Source organism: Pocillopora damicornis, chromosome 8 (assembly GCF_964200805.1).
Source record: "Pocillopora damicornis chromosome 8, jaPocDami1.2, whole genome shotgun sequence".
Taxonomy (NCBI): domain Eukaryota; kingdom Metazoa; phylum Cnidaria; class Anthozoa; order Scleractinia; family Pocilloporidae; genus Pocillopora; species Pocillopora damicornis.
The window spans coordinates 10,488,337-10,511,637 of NC_142677.1; the positions used below are offsets into that span (position 1 = coordinate 10,488,337).

Consider the following 23,301-nt stretch of genomic DNA (forward strand, 5'->3'; position numbering starts at 1 on the left):
TGAAAACAAAGGCATCTTTGTATACAAATTTAAGTCGTCTTGAGCATTCCCTTTCACACACGCGACGGAAAAAAATTTATATTCCTTATTCTTTTAGAGAAGATACGGGATGTTCGGAGAACACTGGAAGTTTTTTAAACCAAGAGGCGCAGCTGAGAGGATTACAAACTTTTCGCGCAGCAAAAAATAAAGGCTTAAGACGAAGCAATAAGTCAGTTAAATTGCGTTTTAAATAGAAAATTTGATACTGTTAGAAAAATTAAATTTATGTCGTTGTTTTTGGCGTTCAAAGTGTCCTCTTCGTTTCCTCCAAACCAAAGGCCTTAAACAAATTAAAATCTGAGAATTCCCCTCGTGTGCGCGCCATTTCACAGGACTCGTTTATAAATGGTACATATGTTTAGGCCTGTTTATGTTACGCAATCTGCCAAATTTGAGGATTTGCATGGGGGTGAACGGTTGCATTCTCACAGGGACGTTAGTTTCGCCATTTTTGCCGTCCTAGAACTATGACTTTATTGAAAAACCGTTCTGTAACAAACGAAAGACGTAAATACTCGTTCCGAGACTAGTCAAATAAACCATCCGCTGTGACCTCGTGAAGAGATTAACCTAATCCTAGCCTGAACGACAAAGAGCGTAAACGAAAATACAGGCAAAAGTAAAACCGTTAGTAACATGGTTTTTCGCGTTTTCCTTCAATTCTAGCAGTTTGCTTCTTAACATTTTGAGCTCTCATTCGCTCGTTGAGAGAGTCTATGTTTTTCTGTTTGGCCTTTGTTACAAAGGGAGCTGACGTTGGGCCGGTACATGGAAAACACAATCGTGAAAGCAGGAAATAAAACGAAATTCACGAAAAACTTAAAATGTGAAGTTTATTTGCTAACGAGTTGAAAAACTCTCTACATTCATTGATTTAAGCAAAAGGTTGTAATTTTGTCCTAAACTGGCAATAGATGTTTACCCGAGCCGAAGTAGTATTACGTTACTTGAGCGTCACTTTAACACAACTAATTTAATTACACACAAAAAAAACCTGAAAACTTCTGAGAAAAAGCAGCTGATATATGACACAACATTTAAGTAATACCTTAAGGAAGCTTGAAAGAACACTCAGCTCGTTACATTCATCAACAACAAAATGCTTAGCGAACGTTTGCTAGTCGCAAAAATAATTCTTACTGCCACCTAAATACAATTTACAATTACCAGTAGTGGCATTACGAAACATTTTTTAGTTTTATTATGGTGCATATTTAATAAGCAGTATGTTATATTTCAAAATGTGCGGAGCAATTAAAACGGAGTGACTTAGATAATCGAATTTGACCGTTAAAAAATGACAATAACAAACCACCACACATGAAATAAAAAGTATCACTCTCCTATAATGAGTGCACATTTTATACTAGCGATTTTAAGTTGTGTAAAACTTAGTAAAAGTACCCACTTGTTGTTCTTAACGACCACTGAAATAAAACTCTCAGCTACTTGCGTGATTGCTCTCTTCACATCGTTAGCTAAAAATTGTTTAGGAATGGAAATCGATGAAATGCAGTTATAATTCTCTCTAATGTATTTTAAAAAAACACGTTTTAAATATTCAAATATAATTAAGGACTAGCGTCTTTTCTTTAATACGTTACAGAGAGATTAACTCAAGATGAAGACACGACCTAACTTAATTATTTGTACAACGTCTTGAAAACATACACGCTAGGTAACTTGTGTCACGTCACCAAGTGAACACTTTGCTAAAACGCAATAACACTTAATAACTCAACCACTAGCTTCAACACGTAACGCAACTACGTGTTAGCGCAGGTATGGAGGCTTTGACAGTAGTTTATTAGACAACAATATGAGTATGTTGCCTTCTTGGCGAAAAATTCTAGAGGCAGAAGTTACAATTTACTCAGAATGAAATATTCCTCCAAATTAAAAAGAGTTCCTCTGACAAATCATAACTCCTGAGTTTCCTTATGCTTTCACTTTTTCTTCATCTGTTCAAACGCCTGAAAAATAACAACAACTGTGAGTTAAGTTGCTCTTGGTTAAATAAAAACTGCAAGCTTAGTATCAGGTTTACATTCAGAGTGGAAACGTCCCGTTAATAAACTGTGAACGCTTCCCCAAAAGTAACAACGCAATTCCTTATTTCTAAAAGGTCTGGCCGGGGATTACTGACTTTCTTTAAACTGTGAACGCTTCCCCAAAAGTAACAACACAATTCCTTATTTCTAAAAGGTCTGGCCGGGGATTAATGACTTTCTCCAACGTCACGTATGACTTAATAGTTATGTTATATTACTGCGCATATCGACTACATAAACTCTTTTCCTTCAAATCTATTTCTCGTTTTGATCGTAAGCTATAACAAAATTTGGTTTTATCAACTGAGTTGACAATACAACTTTGCCACTGTAAAGAGTTTCTGAAGCTGATGTTTCGAGTGTTAGCCCTTCGTCAGAGCGAAAGCATGTTAAAACACCTGGCAAGTAAGGAATTATCCATCCAACAGCTATCAATTCTCACAATTTAAAAACTCATTCCAGGAAACAGCTCATAAGAACCGACAAACTACTCAGCGAAAGAGTGGCATTTTAATGAAACAAAAATTCCTTTGTCAGTAAGAAAATGCCGAACGGAAGAATCATTTGTCAAATCTTGGAAGCTCTGTCTCTAAACTTGAATTAAACGGGTGGTTCTTTGAAATGTTTTCCACAGAAACCAGAATGCCCATTAGACGACGACTAAAGACAAGTACAAAATGAATGATCCCAGTTTAAACATCTTTTCGTCTTAGTACATTCTTACCTTGATCTGAGACAACACACTTCCTGTCTGGGAAAGCTCTTTCTCCTTGTCCTTCCCAGAGGACGGGGATGAAATAGCCATCCTTGAGCTTTGTACCTCAACCGAACCCAGCTTACATTCTCTACTATTTTTACGAAGCGGCTTCTCCGGATTTGTCTTCTCAGGTGTCTTTTGGTATCTTAACTCCATCACTTTCAGATTTTTCGTTTCATTCTCAATTTCCATAAGTCTTTTCTTTGTCTTTGTCATCTCATTTTGAGATTCATGGAATTCAGCGTCAGCATCTGTGGTTGCCTTTGATCTGGAAGTCGACAGACTGAAGAATATTTTCCTATCCTTGGCGACTGATAACCTCTTTCTCAGATTTTCCATCTTTTTCAGAAGCTCTTCTTTTTCTTTCAGCAAACTCTCCAGTTTTTCAGGATAAGTTCCATTGGCTTTTGAAGCACTCCTCGGGTCTTCGAAGTTAAGTCTGTTTAAGGCGACAATAGAAGCTCTTTTTTCTTTCACAACAGGTCCTCCCTCCTCTTTCAGCTGCTTGGCATAGTTCTGGAAAGCCTTTTCAGTTTTCTCCAACTCCTCTCTTTCTCTATCTGGATCTGGCGAAGAGAATTGTTAAGCCTCAGATAAGCTTTATAATCAAAAATCAATGTATCCGACTAGCTCGGGAAAACGTAAGTGACCAAGTAGAGACCGGATTTAGCTTTACATCCAATTGGTTGAAACTCGCAAAGAGTGGCACGTTTTTATTTCGACCAATCATCAGGCGTAATATAGCGAAACCAATTCAATATTGGATTTCCTTTCACATGTTATTTTTATTTTTCAATCAATATTTCATTTTCCGTTTTCCATAACATTCACTGTCCTCAGAAACCGTGCCAGATGCCATGAAAATTATCATAACATCACCAAGAGAGAGTCACAAGTGCACACACATCATTACGTCTAGGTATCTTTCCCCTTCTCCATAAAGTAGATTGTATTGTTACAATTACTTTAGCTTTTTAACATCCATTGCCTAGAAAATCTCATAATAACTCTTCCCGAGACAAGCTGCCTAAATGTATGTAGCATCACTGGGCAAAAACTGAATCTCCTTTTGTTGACACCATCATGACTGTTTTCTAGATGGAAACCTCGACGTTCGTTAAGAATGATAAACAGCAAAGTAAAAAAAGGTACTTTCCGATTGTAAGCCTTTAAGATGGAAAATTTCGGTACCATCTGCTTAAAAGTCTTAGCTGCAAATTCCATTCAGATGATAAGCGATCGAAATATGTACTTTGCTACTTACCCCGTTGGGATGAATTAGAAGAATTTCTCTCCTTTTTATCCTTGGCTTTGTTTTCAGTTTTTTCTTCTTCAACTTCTTTCTTTTCCACAATGTATTTTTGTTTCTTTGTTACAACCTCCGTTTCCTTGGGAGCCTTGGATACGCTGTCTCTCCTTTGGTCCTGGGTCGTCTCGCTTTGTTGATTGTTCTCATACAGACTTTTTCTAGCCTTGATTCCTTGTGATACTTCATATCTACCAATCTTTGAGCAGGAGCAAAACAGTTGTGTTAGAATTTGACAAAAATATTTCCTGTTCGCCAAAAAAAAATAAGTGTACTCACAACAATATAACGGCTCTTAAAATTTACAAAGACCGACATGATCAAAACGTTAGGGTTGAATAATAAGGACGAAGGATTTGTAGTAAGAACCACGCATTTACTAAACAATGAAAGAGAATCTTGTCTCGAGTCTCTAAATTGAAAGCTGTTATGGTGAGATGCCAAACCACACGTCATTACCACTTCTTACTTCTTAGCAGGTTCAACATATTTTTACCTTAATTAACAGCTTAGTATTACGCCAATAGAAAAACTTGATTGCTTCAAATAAGAAACGTAGTCGCCGAAAATGAAATGTTTATGTACATCAAGGGTTCCCGTAAACATTTTGCACTAATCAGTGAGACTAGAGTTGTCAACGTTATTTACTCAGGGTTACAGCTAACAGTATATCAACTCATGAACAAGTGGCTCCCTCCCCTATAATCCTAAATACAATTTGAAAAGAAAATATAAAAAAAATAAAGTTGTTAAGGTGACTTTAGAAACCAAACGCACCTGTTCTCCTTTCCGTCCCGCTTCGATTCTCTGTTGAACTTTCAATTCCACCTGCTTTTCCTCTTCAGTGGGTTCTCTAACCAACTGCAGATAATCATCAGCAGCTAATTCTTCTTCGTTAGTAACAGCTTCATTATCCACACCAGTGACTTGATTTTCTTTGTCACGCTCCTCATCTCCATCCAACAGATTTTCCTTGGAGGATGGACGATTAATGTACTTGACCTTCTCGTCAAACGAATCATTTCTTTCCAAAGTAGGTTTACCAGCGCTGTAATCGTCTTCCTCTTCTATCTCCACTGGAGAGGATGTAGCACGTTGCCGGTCAGCTGTTTTCTTCTTTGTTGTTTTTGTCAGGGTGTCAGCTAATTTGTGGATTCCAGCAGTAAGTTTCGAGCCTGAGAAAGGAAGAACGTACAAAATGGTCCAAACCATGCGATAAAAAAAAGGAATAAGGTGTGACCTATAAACAATTTTACGAAAGTTCGTACCGCCAAAATCTGTTTTAACTCCATTGAGTGACCAAGACAAAATTTCTCCCTACAATATCAACACATTGTCAAGCAGACAAGTGACGGGAATAAAGAAAAATATCAATTACAGGATTACTAGTTGATACAATACCAAACTATCCGAACTAACATCAAAAGAATTGTACCGCTGAGAGTAAGGAGAAGTACTAAAAAGATGTTAGGAGCGAAAGAGTTCAGTTTTCCGAAGTGAAGCGACTGTGATATAATCAATAAAGTCTGTGTCTTAGAGCCCGTCTAAATTCATTTATAACATATAAAGCAAGTTTGGTTTATTTTTTTTAGTTGTTTTATTGCTTTCATGTAACTTATTATCGTGTAGCCTGCGTTTAGTTTTCGAGCACAAGGACATTTTAAAAAAATAACTTAAGCGCTGATAACGAGCCGTTTCTTTAGCCATTTTCTTTTTGATTATTCAAGGGTGAATGAAAATGATCTGAATCAACCTAACACTACCTTGATTGCAGCACAAAAATAGTGGGTGGCCCGAGCGAGGACAAGGACAAGTACTGTACTAATACATTGGAATCAATGAGATATTACATGATGCCTCTGTGATACCATGAATCGTTGTTACAGTAAGAAAAAAAACTACTCTACTCGCAATGCGGAAATCAAAGTCACACAAACTCTTCTTTTTTCCTTTGAAAACAAGCACCTAAAGTAATATGGAGGCACTCACTAGCTTCTCCTTTGTAAACCTCAACACGCATGGCAATGTGGTTATGCCAAGACTGAGGCTTTATCCTCACATAACGTGCATTCACTGCCATTTTTAGCATGTTCGTGACTACTGTGCCAGGATCGCTGTTACCCTGGAAAACCTGTCAGAAAATACAATGCATTAAGAACAACACTTAGAACTTGAACTGATGCAAGCAATTTAACATAAAAGAAATGTACAAACAAGCTGAGTAACCTTTTGCTCTGGATTACCAAATTAAAACAATTGAAGTTGTTTCTCAAATAAAAAACGACACAACTAAGAGTCGTTGAGGGGCGGAGGTAAAGAAGACCCTTGCACGTTGAGGAGCAAATATGGAGTCCTTAGAGCGAGGAAACCAATAAGTTGGAGATACCTCCAAAACACAAGCAAACTAATGATTTTACCTTAGCAATTCCAAACTCTTTATAATTGGCCCAGTTTTCTCCATTCTTGCTGTAAGCCAGTGTGTAAGTCTTCACAAACCAACCTCCCTGATCAAGAAAACCTGGTTTTCCTTGTGAAGCCACACCACACACTTTGTCCACCTCACCTACAAAAATATTTCAATAATCATGTCCAGTACGTTTTTCTAAATTTACTTACTTCCTTTATTTACTTTCTGAAGAAGTTCTCATCTCCCTTCATCGTTCATTTCACAAACTATGTACAATCTCTTGATTTATGACCTAATGGGTACTGGTGCTTTTCCCACACACCTCTCCCCTGCGTCCTCCTGCTTATCTCCTACCCCTTGGGTCCCCCCTAAAACGAAATTCATATCTCATCCCAACATGGCGGCCACACATTTCAAGAAGTCGAAATCCTCCTCGATCCTCAGCATAAATATGCCTCGAATACAAGTTATTTCTCAAATTGAATTGACCATATTGCAAATTTTAGTAATATTAATTTACAAAAATAACACTAAAAAAATGTTACCAAGGTCAATCTGAAGATATTGCTGTTTATCATTGCCTTTGGCACACCACGCTCCGACTGATGAATTAAGTCTGCCTGCAGAGGGCTTTGAAGAATTGTCCAGAAATGATGATGCTGTTATAGCACTATCTTCAATAGCACCATCTGAAACACCAGCAGGGACAGGACCTAGAAACAAATTGGAGTGTAATCAGTAGAAGTGATTATCTAAATTATGGAAACCTATGAAATGTGAGTAATGTCATAGATGTAATATTTTTTGTGAAAGGTACGATTGATACGACTTAGTTAAGCTTCTTTCTTTGTTCCTCTTTCAATTTGAAAGTCAACAAGAGCTTGGCCATTTGCTTAAAAAATCTCATTTCTTTTTTAAGGTCAACAGTAAACCTCAGGGAATAAAGGAAAGCCAAACAAAGCTCCTTGTTTATCGATAGCTAATCCTTTCCTTTTCTGACCTTTAACTCCCAGAAGTGATGAAGATGTAACTTCTCCCCATAATATCAATACCTTATCAAGCAAACAAGTAATGAGAATACTTGAACCCATCAAATAGAAGTTGTCATTGTCATGACTAATGTACAAGGAAATGTGTATCAGCAGGAGGGGAGAGTTAACAATCAGATTTTGGGAGTTAAAGGGTGAAATCTGCTGAGAAAATCTCGAAAATTCTTAAGAACTCAATTATCTCATTTATCCTCAAAAATTAAGATGGACAAGCCTCAAGTTTCAAGTCAGTGTGGTAAAATCACATTTAATGTAGTAGAAAAAAGCATTTCTGTGCATCTCACAAAATAGATTATATGGTTTACTAGCTTTACCTCAATTGGACATACTGTGGCAAGCAGAATTCTGGGTTACGTGTGTCCACCATCTTTTTGTAAGATGGTGAATTTAATTGTATTTTTACTACTCTAGGTGAAGTGAAAATAACATGACTACCCTGACTCCTTTAAGTAGTTAATAAAATTACGACATAACTAACCTTTAGCTGATTTATCAGAGTGTTTGCCTTGAATACCAGTTGGACACACCTCTATTTTTTTGGAATTTAGGCCCTGCCATTTGATTACTTTATCAGCATTAGCAACTGAAGAGGACACCTCTTCATAAATCTCCTCACTCTCCCATGTGATTTGACAGCTCTCTTCATTTCCATCTCCCTCTGCACCATCTGGAGTGTTCCGCGGGGGTAGATCAGGTGGCAGAGGAGGGAGTGGTCCCAATTCCAGAAGACTTGAAGACGGTGATGGTGATTTCAATTTTTCCACAGTTGTCACCGTAGAAGGAACAACTTCCATGTAAAGGTCTTCATCATCTGTCTCATTGTTTTTATTTAGCGGGAAAGTGTTGCTTGTAGGTGTTGGAGTCTTATCTGATACTGGAGAAGCTATGGGAGTAACATATTCACCTTCTTCTCCATCTTCCTCTTGATCATAAAACCCTGAACTTGTATCTGTCAGTGAGACAGCAAGTTGAATAAATCCAGATTCTATTAAGAAAGCCTTTTTCCAGCGTTCCCAGTCTTTCAAAGTTTTGGCCACAAGTGTAAAATGATTTGTACCATCTCTTATCACCTGAATTGCAAGCTTGGCTTTTTCTTCCTCTCCCACTTTGATCTCGCTGCCATTCAGGTCAACTGTTATTTCAGGATCCTCATCTTTGATTGTTTTGAAACAAAGCAATTTCTGTTCTCTTATCAAGAACCATCGCTTGGAGCTGTCATTTGACTTGAATGCATAACCTGCCAAGGCAACCCCATCCTCAGGACTACTGAAGAGCTTGCCTTTCTTTGCCTTCTTCTTGAGCCATTTAAAGAACTGTTTTGTCTTTTTAGCTTTCTGAACTGGTTGTGTTTGGGGGATTGTTGATACATCACCACCATCTGATGAAGCAGAGTCAAATTCATCTGTGGCAAATCCATCATCTTGAAAATTCTCTTCAGCTCTCTTTTGGTTTGCTACGTCTTCATAAGGGTCTTCTACAAACTTTTCTCCATCAACTTCATCAGGCCTCTTAGGTAGCTCTTTTTTCTCATAACCATTTTTCACAGATTCTCCATTCACATAACCTACTGGCAGATTATTGTCACTCTGTGAAAACAATTATTCATACTATTAGCAACAACTTAAAAGCAACTAGATAATTTTGTTTGTGTTCTTCCCTTAGCAACCTCATCACCTACTAAAACAGTGCCTATATATAACAAAATAACAGACTCACAAACATGAAAAAAAAGAAGAAAAAAAAAGTTAATAATGATGCTAACAATAACACTATAAGTTTTTAAAAATGTTATGTTATCATATTTTACAAGTGGTTTCTAGAATTTTTTCCAATTCCACAGTTTCCTCTCCCAGGACTCATTATTGCAATAGTGAAACTTCAAGTCCACAATCAAAACATCAACATTGTGTTGAAATTTTCCCATTGCTATATGCCAAGCCTTGAAATTTTATCTAATATGTTGACTAAATACTAAGAAACAACTTATCCCTTACAAAACAACAGACATCCTTCCACCTAGCTCGAACTGTCTTCATATCTCTGAAATGTGGCATCACAACTGCTTACAGAAATATGACAAGTACATGTATGCTTGTAGCTTTGTTCATATCTATAACTTCCTCTCATAGCAAATGAAATATTTACAAATATCGCTTATCAGTTCAGTGTTAATTCAATTAATATACATACACGTGATCCAATAGACCAGCTCTGAATGTGAGCAAAAAGCTTTGCAAGACAAGGCATTGTGGTTGATTTCCAAAAATATTTGTGATCAAAGCAAACTTCTCAAATAACATAAGACTCCTTCAATACGCAAATAACATTTTTCAGTTCTGTTTGCGATCAATTTACATATAAATTTATACCAATATATAAAATTGATATTGATTCATTCTAATTAGGCATAGCGCACCTATTTTCCCAGACATCTGGCTAGGCAATAAGGCAACGACTAGTTTCACCACAGCTCGACTCTATCAGGGTATATCAGTTTAAAAAATAGATTTTAGTTTAAATTCAGAAAACCAAAATTTAGATACCTTTTCCAAATTTTACATTTCTTTTCAGGGAAAATGTATAAGTAACAAATTCTTAGAAAATTTATCAGAATTACAAATGAAGTTATATCAAGCAACTGAGACAATACAGAAAGAAGATATTGAAAGTCATTAATATTCAAATTAAGCATCTGACACAGTGATATTCACCAGTAGTTTCACCACAAGTGTTATTTTGATAAGACCATATCAGAAATTGACAGTCAGTGGCAGTTAAAATGATTACACCTTACATAAGGTTAAGTGTTCAAAGTAACTGGTGAACTGATTTTGTGGATATTTCTTTCAATATTGATTGAGCTTCAATTTTCACTGGGGAAGATTGCTTAAAAATGCTTCTTAATGAATGTGTCACTTTGCTCAGAAAAAGATGCAAAATAAGCAATGTGGCGTTCCTCTTAAGAACAATCTATTATTATGGATTTAACTTATCTGTGACTCAAGATATAGATAAGATTACTCAAACCATCATGCTTACTGGCAGGTAAAACCCACTTCTATTCTATTTCTGTGCTGTAAAAAGACTGTATTCCTAACATGATTAGACACATTTATTTCGCAATTTATGATTTGGTGATAAAACTTGCTAAATATAGTCTAGCTATCTCTATCTAGATTGTACCAATTGCCACACTTGACACTCCAATTAACCTCCGATGGCTTTGAATAGCAACAAAGATGGCTTGACAATGAATGGACAAAATAGGACACAACAACCTGAATTAACCAACAGATAAACCTTTTAACTCCCATGAGTGACCAAGATGGAATTTCTCCTTACAACATCAATACAATATTAAGTAGATAAGTGATGAGAATATAGAGAAATATTAATTGGTAGATTGTTAATTGATCCTATACCAAATTCTCTGAATTAACAACATGAGAATTGTACAACAGACAGACAGGAGAATTACTAATGAATCATGGGAATGAAAGAGTTTAATAAAAAAACCAACAATTAACTATATTTGCTACCAACACATAAGTCTGGCAGCCAATAACATCACTGCAAACTGACTAATAACACTCAACTGAGAAACAACTCCTCACTTGAATCTAATGATTACTTTTAATAAGGTTCTTAAACTGCCATTGCTACCAACAAAAGTCTCTTTCCAAGACTACATAAAGTCACGCAAAATTGATGTAGAATGTAAATATCCACTTTAACATTGATGAGTCATTTCACACTTTAAATTTTTTAGCTAAGATTCAACATTAAACCTTTCATTGTATGATTTATCTGTTAGAGCAGTAAAATGTAACCGCAACCTCTTAGATAAATCAAACACATCAAAATTTAAATATGCCCAATTTAAGAACTTAAGGTGCAATAAGTACTTCAAACCAACTTTAAGAAAACAAAAACAACTTTAAATAAAGGGAAATAAATGTCTGCAAAACAGGATAAAATTGGCATAAAAATGCAACAGTTAGCAATCAAAAAATAAACTCTAAATTACTGTTTATGACAGATCATCAAAGATTTAAGAAGATTACTTTTATATATAAAGGCCCTTTACCTCATTTAACTCAGAACATTTCTTGAAGGATTGAGATGAAAGATGGTTAGCATCTGATTTGAAAGAGCTACTCAAAGATGCTTCTGCAAATTCATCAAGTTCTTCCTCCTCCTCCTCCTCCTCTAAAATGGACTGCATAAGAGGAGCTTGGGGAGGAGCAGATAATTTTTTTTCATTTGTATTAGAAGGTGCAACAGAGGAATGTTTACCAGCAGATGCAGCAATAGTTAAAACCTTCATCCACTCTTTCAGTTCATCATTATTAGAAGCAACAAACACCCAAGGCACCATGTCTGACTGAGTCAGTCTAAACACAGGTGTGCGCATAAGCCGATCATCCAAAGAGATCTGACAACATGGCATGATAATGACATCATATGCTACTTCTTCTGGATCTTGAGAAGGAAATATGCACAGATGCTGGTCGATAAGAACACACCACCAGAGCTTTTCACTGTGCTTCTCCCTCAAAAGTCCTGCAAAATCTGGCTCAGTCAAATCTTCCAGAGAAATGTCAAACAATGCTGCACTGTCTCTCTTGCGACTCTTTCGTTTATTGACTGGGGAACAGTTTGATGTGTTTAGTTCATTTGAAGTATTTAAGGTGTTATGATGATGAACATCATCCTCATTATTGTCAGAGGTGTCCTCTTCTTCTTCAGTGGGATGATAGATAACAAGTTGACGCAAGTCATTTAAGTTAATCTCTTCATGATCAAAGTCAGCATAATAAGATCCCTGTTTATGTTACAAGTTACAAGAAAGAACAGAAAAAGTTAGCAAGTTTAAGTTAAAAATAACTTTAGATTTAGTTGTCACAGTTTAATTTACCCTCTAGACCAAACAGTTAAAATTTGTTGTAATTAACCTGATTGTTGACCTTTTAATTTAGATGCTATCTTGCCATCTGGCAAATCAAAAACTGGTCTGTCCTGTAAAGTTAGAAAATCACTGCAACAGTATTTAGATGAGATAAATACAAAATTACAAGAAGGATTGGTTGTACCCCCCTTGCTTCTCAGGGAGAAACAATGAAGAAGGAAGAGAGATAAAAGAGGCTGCCAAAAAATCTTTTTTTTTTGGTTTTAATTTGATTGTCTGTTTTAATTCAACACTGTTATTTTATGAAATTATAACAAAATTCATTTATCAGTGCAACAATCTACAATTTTGTGACTTTACAAAGTGCAGAGGAGACTAAAAAATTGATAATTTTTCAACACAGTGCTGTATAAGCTTTAAAAAGACATCCTAATGTTGATTGTTGTGGTTATCATATTTCATTTGATCATTTTTATTACTGCATTGTAAATAATCCTATTAACTATTTGGTATGTTCACTTTTAAAAGTTTGAATCTCAACTGTTAGTTTTACAGAATAATTTTAAACCTTAAAAATTGTTTATCGATTATCAAAAATATCATATATGTTTTCTAAGAGCAAAGCACCAGACAAATCAACTTAAGGCCATGGCTTTTTTGCACTCGTGGTAAGAAAATCATTATAGATAGAGATACAATTATACCTTCAAATATTCTTTATTTGAGCTACATGTAAGAAAAGAAAATGGTATAGATCCAAATTACAACAGTCTTGAACACCTGTGACTGGCCACATGATTCATTTGCAGTGTTCACCAAGGACTAACAATTACTCCACAAATCTTTTTATTAAAATGTAGCAGTAAATACCTTTTTAGTCTTGCTTGCTTGCCAGTTTCCTAAATCCTCTGGTTGCATATAATTGGACATATCCGGAAGGGAACCACTGCGGGGAATCCCTTGGTCAGCAATTCCACTCAAATCATATGTTTCATCCAATGATTGACTTGAAACAGAGAGTCCATTATTAAGGAGATTGTCATCCTTCATGTTGCTGTTTTTCATGTTGTTTAGAGAACTAATCATTCCTTCCACAAGAGTAACACATTCTTGTTTGTGCACATCAGCTTCACTGCTCAGGGATTCATTTGATAATGTGTTTTGAAGGAAAAAATTCAATTTGGAAAGTCCAGCTTGAAATTCTATGAAGTAAAAAGCAATTTAATTAATTATCACCAATTTAGCTGGAAAGAATTGGATGTATACAAACTCTGAGTAATCACAAAATATTTGAAGTGATTATTCAAAAAATTCTGAAGGATTCCAAACTCATTCAAAGGATCAGCAATTGAAAAATCACTTTTCAAAGGATTACAGCATTTTCTTAAAAATACTCACGTAATTCCTTGCTAAATTAGAAAAACAGGAACAATGAAAAGTTTGGTCATGAGAATCAAGGAAATGATTGCAAACTTTAACAGCTCTTGATTTCTAATTAAATTCTCCTTGTCATCGCTGAGGAATAAATTAAGAACACTGTGGAAAATGTGCATGCTGATGCTAGGGAGTAAAGAGTTAAGAGCTTTGTCTCCATAAGTAAGCAAAATCCTAGATTATCATTGATGATTTTACAAGATCCCCAGCCCTGTTTTTTGCTGATTGTGAAATGACCTTTGTGACATGTTGCTTGACATGCCCGTGTTGCTGATATCTTGCCTTAAGAGATTTAACAAAAAATTTAGGGTTATGTCTTAACAAAATTCATTCCAATTGATCTCTCTATGTAAAGTAACCAAGTCAAAGACATTTGAAAGACATGTGAAAGACTTCTGAAAGACATATGAAATAAATTAACAATGCGATACACTATATGTGGCACAATATTGACCAGAATCTGTTACTCTGACATGCCTGTGAATTTCACTTTTGGTGTGTGAAACTGGAAGCCTTCATTAAGAGTTCAAGCTCAATATGTGAAAGAATAGTGTGACCAAAAAAATAGTGCTCACCAAAAATAAGAAAGAAAAGTTGACCATAATTAGTTTCAGTTTAGTTCAGTTTAAAACTTCTCCTGCCACAAGCCATATGAAATCAAGAAATAATATTTTAACACGCTTCTCATATGCCCCTCACCTTACAAATTTTACATGCATTTGAAATTTTCACTTGAAATTACTTAGAAAACTGGCAGTGTCTGGGATGTTCTTTGGAAACCTTTTGCTGTTAATATTTGGCCAAATTTACAGGGTCTAATTTCACTTCATAAGGGTACAAAATTCCCCTTTCCAAAAAATATATACATATATACATAATTATATAATATTTTAGATATTCATCCTATATAAACTATTAAATCTATGTACCCCTAAGTACTACTGGTAGCACTCTGTTCACATCCAAAAGTATCAGAAAGTGAAACATTGATATTCAAATGAAATCTATGTATAATTTTAAGGTTAAAAAAGGAGATATGAATCTGCAGCATGACATGAATTAAAAGGGATTTTTGTAACAGTCTACAGAAAAAACCAACATAATGAAACAAAATGTGCTTCTCCAAGTTGAATATCCAAAAGCAAAATGTAGAGAAGAATGAAAAAATATCATCAAAGAAACTGCTGGCTGAACAAAATGAGTTTCATAAAATTCAGAAGAGTTACAGCAGATCTCAATTCATTTTCAATTAGTTATTAACACAAGCATTTAAGAACATATCTGGAGACTTAAAATATCCAAAGAAACACAAAGAATAATGTATTGAATTTATGTAGCAATTGAATAAATCTTTTTTTCACAACATCATTCACATCTAATATTCTACATTGAACCTTCCTCTAAAATTAAAAAATACAAGATTAGTATAAAATTTTTGGTTCAATATAATTACATAGGCATCACAATCTTATTTTATTAGAGAAATTTGTATCTTAATCTAACAGCCAGCAGAATAACAACATCAGGCATAAAAAAACAGAAGAAATAAAGACAGCAACATTGAATTTATACCTCAAACCAATGCAAGATTGTTGAAGCCATGTAGCATCATGTAAGCTATGATATGTGCCAAAGATTTATGCTTGTAAGCACATCTATTATTAATCACTTTCATTTCCAGACCAAAAAAAAACCATTTCATTGTTGAATGCTTTAATTAATTAAAATGGCATAAATTAAACCCATTGCATTAATATGTGCACTCTATTTAAAAGTGGCTCTTCAAAATAAACTACATTTACATGGATCTTTCAAATAAAAAAGGAAAAAAGTAGAAATTAGTATCTGGTTATATTAATAAATCTATTTTTCTACCTACATTTCAGAACATTCTCAAATGAAATGGAAGTGACCAGAATACATCTGTCAAATGAGGTGATAATATTTGTAATAGCAGAAAACCTGAAGAAGAATAATTATTCAGTTCTCTGTACACTTGTTTACTGTAAACAAGAGGTGAAAGTTGATTCTCAGCAATGTTATCAAGATATGCAGACTAAACATATCCCTCCACATGTCCATCTAGGGATCAATAAGCGAAATATGACAAAGAGGTCCATTTTCTTGTCCAATTTTTTTAAAACACCATCCCATTACCACCACATGCTACACTAATGGCCCAAAACCATCTCTTTCATGGTACTTTACAAAAGAGACTTTAAATTACACTAAATAGGTCAGTCTTCAGAACTGGGAATATTGGTTATCAAAATAGCACGTCATTCAGCTGAGTATAAGGAACTGGTCATTTATTATAGGTGCAAATGGAGTCATTCCATTTTCCTCTCTGCAAAAGAAAACAGCCCTGAAGGGACCAACAAAAAGCTACTCTTTAAGGACCACATTACTTTATCCAGTGCCAAGAACATTGCCTCTGGAAATTAGATACAAGTGAAAAATGAAAATGTACCAGCCCCTCCTCCCCTCCTTAACATAAATGACCAATCCCTAATTTTGGAAAGGTGTCAAGCTGATGACTTCAATGCCTACAGTGAGCAGAAGTGACACCACCAGATTCAAAATCATTCAGTTATCCAAAGTGATCAACAATCTTTGTAATGTCTCTCTATTATACTGACACTAAAAATATAATGAGTCATGTTGGTTTTTAACACTAAACAAGACTTTTTTTAGAGATGAATGTGTCTTTTTTCATCATAGAGAGGAAACTTGCATATGGGCAAGGTTTAACTTAACTCCAATTCCATATAGTTTTAGAACACAATGTGATAATAAATGCTCAGGCTCAATGTGTAATGACAATAACGATTCAATTGGGAAGATTATGAAAATTTTATTATCTCTATACCATTGCTTCACAAAGTTTAGTGTTAAGATACAACAAATCTCTTCTCATCTCCTGATTTCAAATATTGAAAAAGAATATGTTAATTAGGGTTGTAGGTATCGTTGTTTAAAGACTAACATATACTGAAGTATTCCAGTACCATTCTCCCTACAATATATTGATTAAGAGATATCCAGGATCTTAATTACACTATGGGATTTCCTGGAGCACAATGAGCTGTTTCTCTAAGTGGATTTACAAACTTTGCATGACATTTTAAATGGTACTTTTCATGTCAGTCAATTTTCACAACCACATTTCTATTTTTTCCCCCACTAGTCTAATTTCCTGGTTCAATAAGTGGACGTAACCTTATAATACAGTAATGAATCGTCCTATATCTAAAGGACTTCAGTACATTCCGTGTGATTATCTCTTGACAATGGCCAAAATAAAAAGCTGCGAACAAGTTACGACATTATTATCACTTTGCGGGCGTTTAACTTCAGAACGCTGTTTTGGAAGATGTAAAATTCATGGGCAATTCTTGACACCGATTAATAGTATTGTCGCCGAAATATCTCAATCACAATATACCTGTTAGGCCTTAGCTTGCCTACAAAGAGGGCGAACACTTCTCGGAATCCACTAATCTTTTTAGTTGTTAACTTCACCTAATATGCTATCACTTGTTGTTTGGTGACATAAAACGAAATGAAAATTTTGTGACAAAGAACGCAATTCCAAGGTTTCCAGAGAGTATTCAATTTACTATCATGAAATTTTTCAGATCACGGCTGTTTGGAAAAGTATAGCTTTACGAAACTAAACATGTTTAATGCTAATTCCCAATCCAATTTTTCTCAATAGACTTGAAAAGGATCACTCTTGCTTTTTGTGAGAATATGCAAATATTAGGCTGTCCTTTGCTATAATATTGTTATGTCTCTGTCGTTGAAACAGCTCCTACCCTGCTGGTTATGGTTTAAGGTTAAATTAATCTGTTTTGCCTGTCACAAACCGATCTGAAGCTAAACAAGGTTCGTAAATTAAAAGTATGCCAGTTCTTGAACATAACGAAAGTACATGTAACATCAACGGTTCGTTTCGAACTATAAACAAAAGTTTACACGCTCAGTTTGACAACTGCAACATGTACATTTATCTATATGAACTACGAAAACGAAACTTTCGATTTTCAAAATTCACAGCACTGATCAAACAGTCACATTTTGATTTTCTTCCCTCCAAACCGTATCAAATCGAACATATCAAAGTTGATGAAGTTTAAGAATAAAAGAAAATCTCGTCTTCGCTTCGGTTGACCGATAATTAATAGTTTTAAATAAAAGAAATACTAATAAGTTTATACAACCCAACTCTTGGAAATTGTGCCGCCTGAGTGAAAACAGTCGGATTGCCATGACAGATTCAAAGTAGGAGAGACACCTTAACACAGCTTAGCCCATATGATCTCATCCAATTTGGTGGTCTTTAGTTTTATTCTTCAATCAATTTTAGTCTCTAACAGTTGAACACACTTAGTCAATGGAGATCGAGTCATCGCACACAGAATAAACACCGGAGGCTGCTAGCTGCGGTTAGCAGCAGGATTTTACTACTCACCATTTTAAATACTCACCCAGAATAAAATCTGCAGGTAGTTCGGCCATACTTCTCTAAGTTTTCAACACTGTTTCACCATTCCGGTTTCGCCGATATTTAACGATACAAACGTTGGAATTTCGCGCCCGTCGCTGAAATGAAATCAATACTAACTCTTGACGTAAAATTTACATCGCTTGACGAGTCGAGAAATACGAGTGAGGTAATAGCAGAATTTAGTCAGCCTACTCCGATCTAACACAATAGTCACACGAGCCTCTTTCCTTCTCCGTCGACAATCTGAACAGGGTCTCATTCGCGCTGCTGTCGCGACCTATGAACCCTTGGATAACAAGCGACATCGTTGAGTGCCTCTATTATTTTCTGTCGAAAACGATTGGCTATTGTTGGTGTTTAGCCTTGCAAATTAAAAGATAAATGTCACACCACAGACACCAATATGACGTCAGTGGCGCATAGTGTGACATATGTTCTCAGTGGGTGAAGAGGATTTGGCATGATATGTCTTCGAAATGTCCTAAATTGGTGTGATGCACTTAACTAAAAGAAACAGATGAAAGCTTTATGGAAAAAACAGCAGATTTCCTCTTTTCCGTTTAAATGCCAGATAGCAATTTTCGGTCAACAGTGTTTACACAGTGGATCAAAAACTGATCTTTGTAAACAAGTAAACAGGAAGTGCGTTATTCTGAGGAATTTTTGCTGAACATTCCTTTCGCAACAAAAAAAAATCAGGCTAATAATAAAATACGGCTTTAGTCAAGAAACAAGGCTCAACTTAACTAGAAGATGTTCTCATATTGTACCGTTGCAGCTAATATACTTTACGCACAGGAAGCAAGGCTTTCCTGTAAATTGCTTTAAAGGAAATTTTTTTGAATACGCTTGACTGATTTAGATCACTTCCCTCGATATAGCTAACACCATGTGGTAACGCCGTGAACATCGATTAACACATCTTGTTATTAAGAATATTGTCAGTTGTAAAGATTAATGACCACAGTGCGGTATTAGGTTGGATTCCACACCCGAAATATGATTATTCTCCAAAATGAACCCTCTATTAATACCGTTGACCCCAATCTTACAGGGAACCCAAGCGAAATGATTAATGTTACCGCAGGCATTGTTATACCGCAAAGACGAGAAGAGAGATTGGAAGAAAAAAACTTCAACGCTCATAGAGCACCGCTCACTTTGTTTATATCGGCAAATAGACAATAGGAGACACAAAATTGCCGTCGAAACGTTACCGCACTGGGAACTATTGCAAAATACGTGACCTGCTAGATTTTTATCTGGCTAAGCGTGATGAAACTTTACTAATTTAATGATTTGACTCCGTTTCTTTTGCCTTTTTGACAGCTGGAATGTTTATGGAGCCACCTTTGATTCGAGAAGGCCTCAATTAGAGCTTCTTGCCATTCAAAGTGCTTCACCATGGACCGAAACGTTTCCGGCGAGGGTATTCAAGTTCAAACTGGGCAGAAAGTTGCAGCAAGAAAAATTCCCAAACTCAGTCCTAGTACTTATCTTGAATTTTCTGCTTTAGATCATTGTGAGAACTTTTTAACAAAAAAAAAGAGAGAGAGAATGATGCGTTAGAAAGAAGATGTGTTTGTTGCTTCATTTCAGACATCAGTGCGTCAAAGAAAATCCCGACCCCTAGCCCCCTTGTTTACTCCCCGTTTCGTGCAGATGCGTCAAGTATTTGCACCGTCTTGTCCTTGTTTGGGCTTGCTGTCACAGTTCAGTGGAACATGATGGAGGGCTGACGTTGAGTCTTTATAGACAGTCTTAAATTCGTGTGAAATCTCTCTTAATTTGGTCATCTCCACATCATGATTATCTAGTGTAGATTTCGGGCATTCCAAGTTCCTCGTTTTCTCACATTCCAGGAGATATCCTGATTAGAACGTGCCTGTTTATTCAGTAATTCGAGGAACTAGAACAAACAATTATAAAACAGGAATTGTTTATGGTTGCATAGCTCGAGGTACTTTCTCAAACAAGTCAAGTATCATTTCGTTTGTTGAAAACATCGGGCAACGAACACGAAAGTCGACCAGACGGTAAGGCTACTGCGAGCTGCGAGGGAAACCCGTGGTAAATAAATACCTTTACCGTTTAATATGCGGGAAATACTCCTATTCAGAGCGCAACTGGAACAGATAACTTATGGCTATCTTTAGCTGATGAAGTATGCTGAATTGTACATGTGGTTTAAGGTGTGGGGAATCTGTTTATTGAGCGGCAAGCATGGTAGATTATCTCATCAAAATGTCCTTTCAGTTATCACATTGTTGGTATCAGCAAAGGCTCAAAACAATGAGCACATCACTTAATTTGTCGCTTTTCCCAAGAAAATCAATTTTGCTTTGATACGCAATACACAATAACGGAAACATTCTATGTCTGACGTCATTCGTTGTCTTTTATCCAAGCCCATGAACAAGCTACGTAAGCGAGCAAAATAGCTTTTTCCTCAGCAGTTGTTTCTTAGAAAAATGTCAGTAGGCCTGGAAACTACCACGCGATGAGATCCAAGCTTCCTTTCAAACAGAAACCTATACTGCTTACGATCAGAAACGGAAATAAGTTTTTCGAAGAAAAAAACTTTCTGAAGTGGAATCAACATCCACTAGATAAATGTTCACATCTCACACGAGGCTTAGGCAAATTATTTCTATTCTTCTGAAATTTGCAGAACGCTGTTTCGCGATCGTGATCAGTTAAAATAAAAAAACATAGAACCAGACATTTCAGTCATAAAATCAAGTAGGTGACGTCAGGAAGACGAATGACACTTTTCCTGTGGTTTTCACGAGTTGCCTAAATATAACTCACAAGCAGAGAAACGACCGGAAGCCAGAAATACAGACCGACTTTGGCCTTCCAGAAATACCGATCTTCAGGTGGCAGAATCAGTTGATTGAAGCATTACTAAACTGAGATTTTTTTCGTCTCTCTCTCTCTTTTTTTTTTTTTTTTTGGGGGGGGGGGCGGAAATTGGGGGCAGACGGTGGGGAAGGAGATTTGAATAGTATCAAAATTTCTACAAATCTTCCCAAACTGGTGTTGATGATTTTATATCCAATACAACCCAAAATAATCTTAACTGACACAAGAGAGTCACAATGTTGTGACGATGAAAGTTTCCCCTTTTTGCTACCACTGATTCATCTTCGTATACGTAGTGCAACGGAGCTTTGCCTTTATCTAAGAGGTCTGGGTTCGAATCTCGCCGCTTCCAGAATATTTTTTAGGCGTCTTTTCTGTAGCAGCTAAAGATTGCTTTCCATCTGCGGGTGCCATTTCTTTGCTTGTGGTTTGAATGTTTGTTTGTTTGTATGATATATGCATATTGTTTGTACTTTTTTTTTATCAGTTATATTTGTCATAAGGCTCATTTAGATAGTTAGGAATTGAAATTGAAATCATTTTTAGAAAGCTAGAGTTGGCCAAGTCAGAAGACAACCTGTTTCGTTCCGGATTATGCGTTTGCTTCAAAATTCCTTTTTTTTATGCTAAACTAGTTCTACATGGAATTTATGAAGAGTCTTAAGATGAGGACAATTGTTTGAGCATTAAGATATTAACTGAGGATACGAAACACAAAATAAATTAGTTTCCAACCTGTGTTACACATCAGGTGACGTCTGAGATTATATTTACATATTACCAATAAATTTTGATCCAAGACTCCATTTAAGGTTAAAATTTCTCTTTTTTTCAGGTTACTAAAATTTGACAATTACTTTAAATATTGAAAAGGCAAATATTCCTTTAAAGGGAAATCGAATGAGTCATCTCTAAGAATTGCAGATGTTCTGGAGTTTCAGTATTATTAGTCACTACTTTAAATTATTTTCGTCTCGATTTACGAATTTTAAATGTCCACCAGGGCGTAGAATAATAATTTTCATTTTGCTTTTAAAATGAAATTTCGCGTCTTAGCGTTGCACTGATACGTGAGACAGAAAGTATGGAAAACTCGTCGTGTTTTTACCATCGGCAATCTTGAACAAAATGTTTAGCGATCAGAGAAAAGAAACTCCTCTTTACCGTTGTCAGCATCTGGGAAATAGAGTGAGAGGGATTTGCCGGGATCACCGCGAAGAACTTCATCAGAAACCAATTGAAAAAAACCAAAAAGAGGAAAAGTTACCGAAGCATCAAAGTAAATACAACTTCCTGAGGTAATTTCATAACAAATTTTTATCGTGTTTGCTGTATATATTTTGTTTTTCTTTGATTTATAACAAGCTCGATCGACGTACAAACTTCTCTTCCGATCATAAACAGTCGATTGAACGGTTCGCGTTATTTGAGTTTAGCCGACCTCTTGCTGCACATAATATTCGTTTTATGGGTTATTCTAATACAACTTAATCGTACCTTTTATCTTTTTATGCCCCTCTCTGCCACCTACTGGAATCTTTCTTTGATCTTTCTGCTACTTTTTCTGTGTATTATAATACGGAGGACGCTCATTAATTCATTCCACCTGCATCTGGTTGGCGCTTAGACTGATGGGATAGCATCATGCCGTGACAAACGGGCTCTGCTATAATGGCAGTTTTGGAATTGGTTTGTGCTAATGGGAAGAAGCCTGCTGTTTCACGTGTACGACTTTGAAATCTTTGGGTCTAAAGCTTCAAAACAAACCTTTATGATGTAATGTGTTGTGTCTTTCAGTTCGGCGTAACGTCACTTAAACAAACTGGTTTCATTCCCTCGTTCATAAACTTGGCTGTTGACCAAAGATAAGTAGGCCCATTTCGAATCTTTAAAATTGTGACCCAACCAGAGGGATCCCTCGGGAAAATTAAACATCACTTCTTTTTGTTTTGTCCCCAAGTTTGGCTTCGT

At 35.9% G+C, this 23,301-nt stretch overlaps 1 protein-coding gene and 1 long non-coding RNA gene across 7 annotated transcripts; one reads left to right on the top strand and one right to left on the bottom strand.

Annotated features, from left to right (window-relative positions):
- Nucleotides 1–857: 857 nt before the first annotated feature.
- LOC113672199 (uncharacterized) lies at nt 858–23,065 on the bottom strand. 6 transcript variants are annotated; one of them, XM_027188477.2, is made up of 11 exons: nt 22,828–22,945; nt 13,392–13,723; nt 11,700–12,437; nt 8,091–9,198; nt 7,109–7,276; nt 6,574–6,719; nt 6,146–6,287; nt 4,934–5,331; nt 4,115–4,355; nt 2,818–3,416; nt 858–2,015 (listed from the first exon to the last, which is right to left on the bottom strand). In XM_027188477.2, the coding sequence occupies exons 2-11, from the start codon at nt 13,605–13,607 to the stop codon at nt 1,989–1,991; spliced, it is 3,783 nt and encodes a 1,260-aa protein (XP_027044278.2). In that variant the 5' UTR covers nt 13,608–13,723; nt 22,828–22,945; the 3' UTR covers nt 858–1,988. The 6 variants fall into 6 exon arrangements, with proteins under 6 accessions (XP_027044278.2, XP_027044277.2, XP_089037165.1 ...); XM_027188476.2 differs by lacking the exon at nt 22,828–22,945 and adding an exon at nt 18,446–18,866; XM_089181039.1 differs by lacking the exon at nt 22,828–22,945 and adding an exon at nt 15,528–15,575.
- Nucleotides 7,200–16,412, top strand: LOC113672200 (uncharacterized). Its single transcript, XR_016179382.1, has 3 exons — nt 7,200–7,339; nt 15,842–15,890; nt 16,274–16,412. It is a non-coding gene; the product is annotated as an uncharacterized LOC113672200 (long non-coding RNA).
- Nucleotides 23,066–23,301: the final 236 nt, after the last annotated feature.

Bases quoted from the DNA above. Each gene is read 5' to 3' on its own strand.
- LOC113672199 (XM_027188476.2), bottom strand. From the start codon at position 18,476: ATGGCCGAACTACCTGCAGATTTTATTCTGG. The intron at 13,724-18,445 runs GTGAGTATTTAA...TTTACTTCATAG, and splicing joins ACCTGCAGATTTTATTCTGG to AATTTCAAGCTGGACTTTCC. The intron at 7,277-8,090 runs GTTAGTTATGTC...ATTTGTTTCTAG, and splicing joins CTCTGATAAATCAGCTAAAG to GTCCTGTCCCTGCTGGTGTT.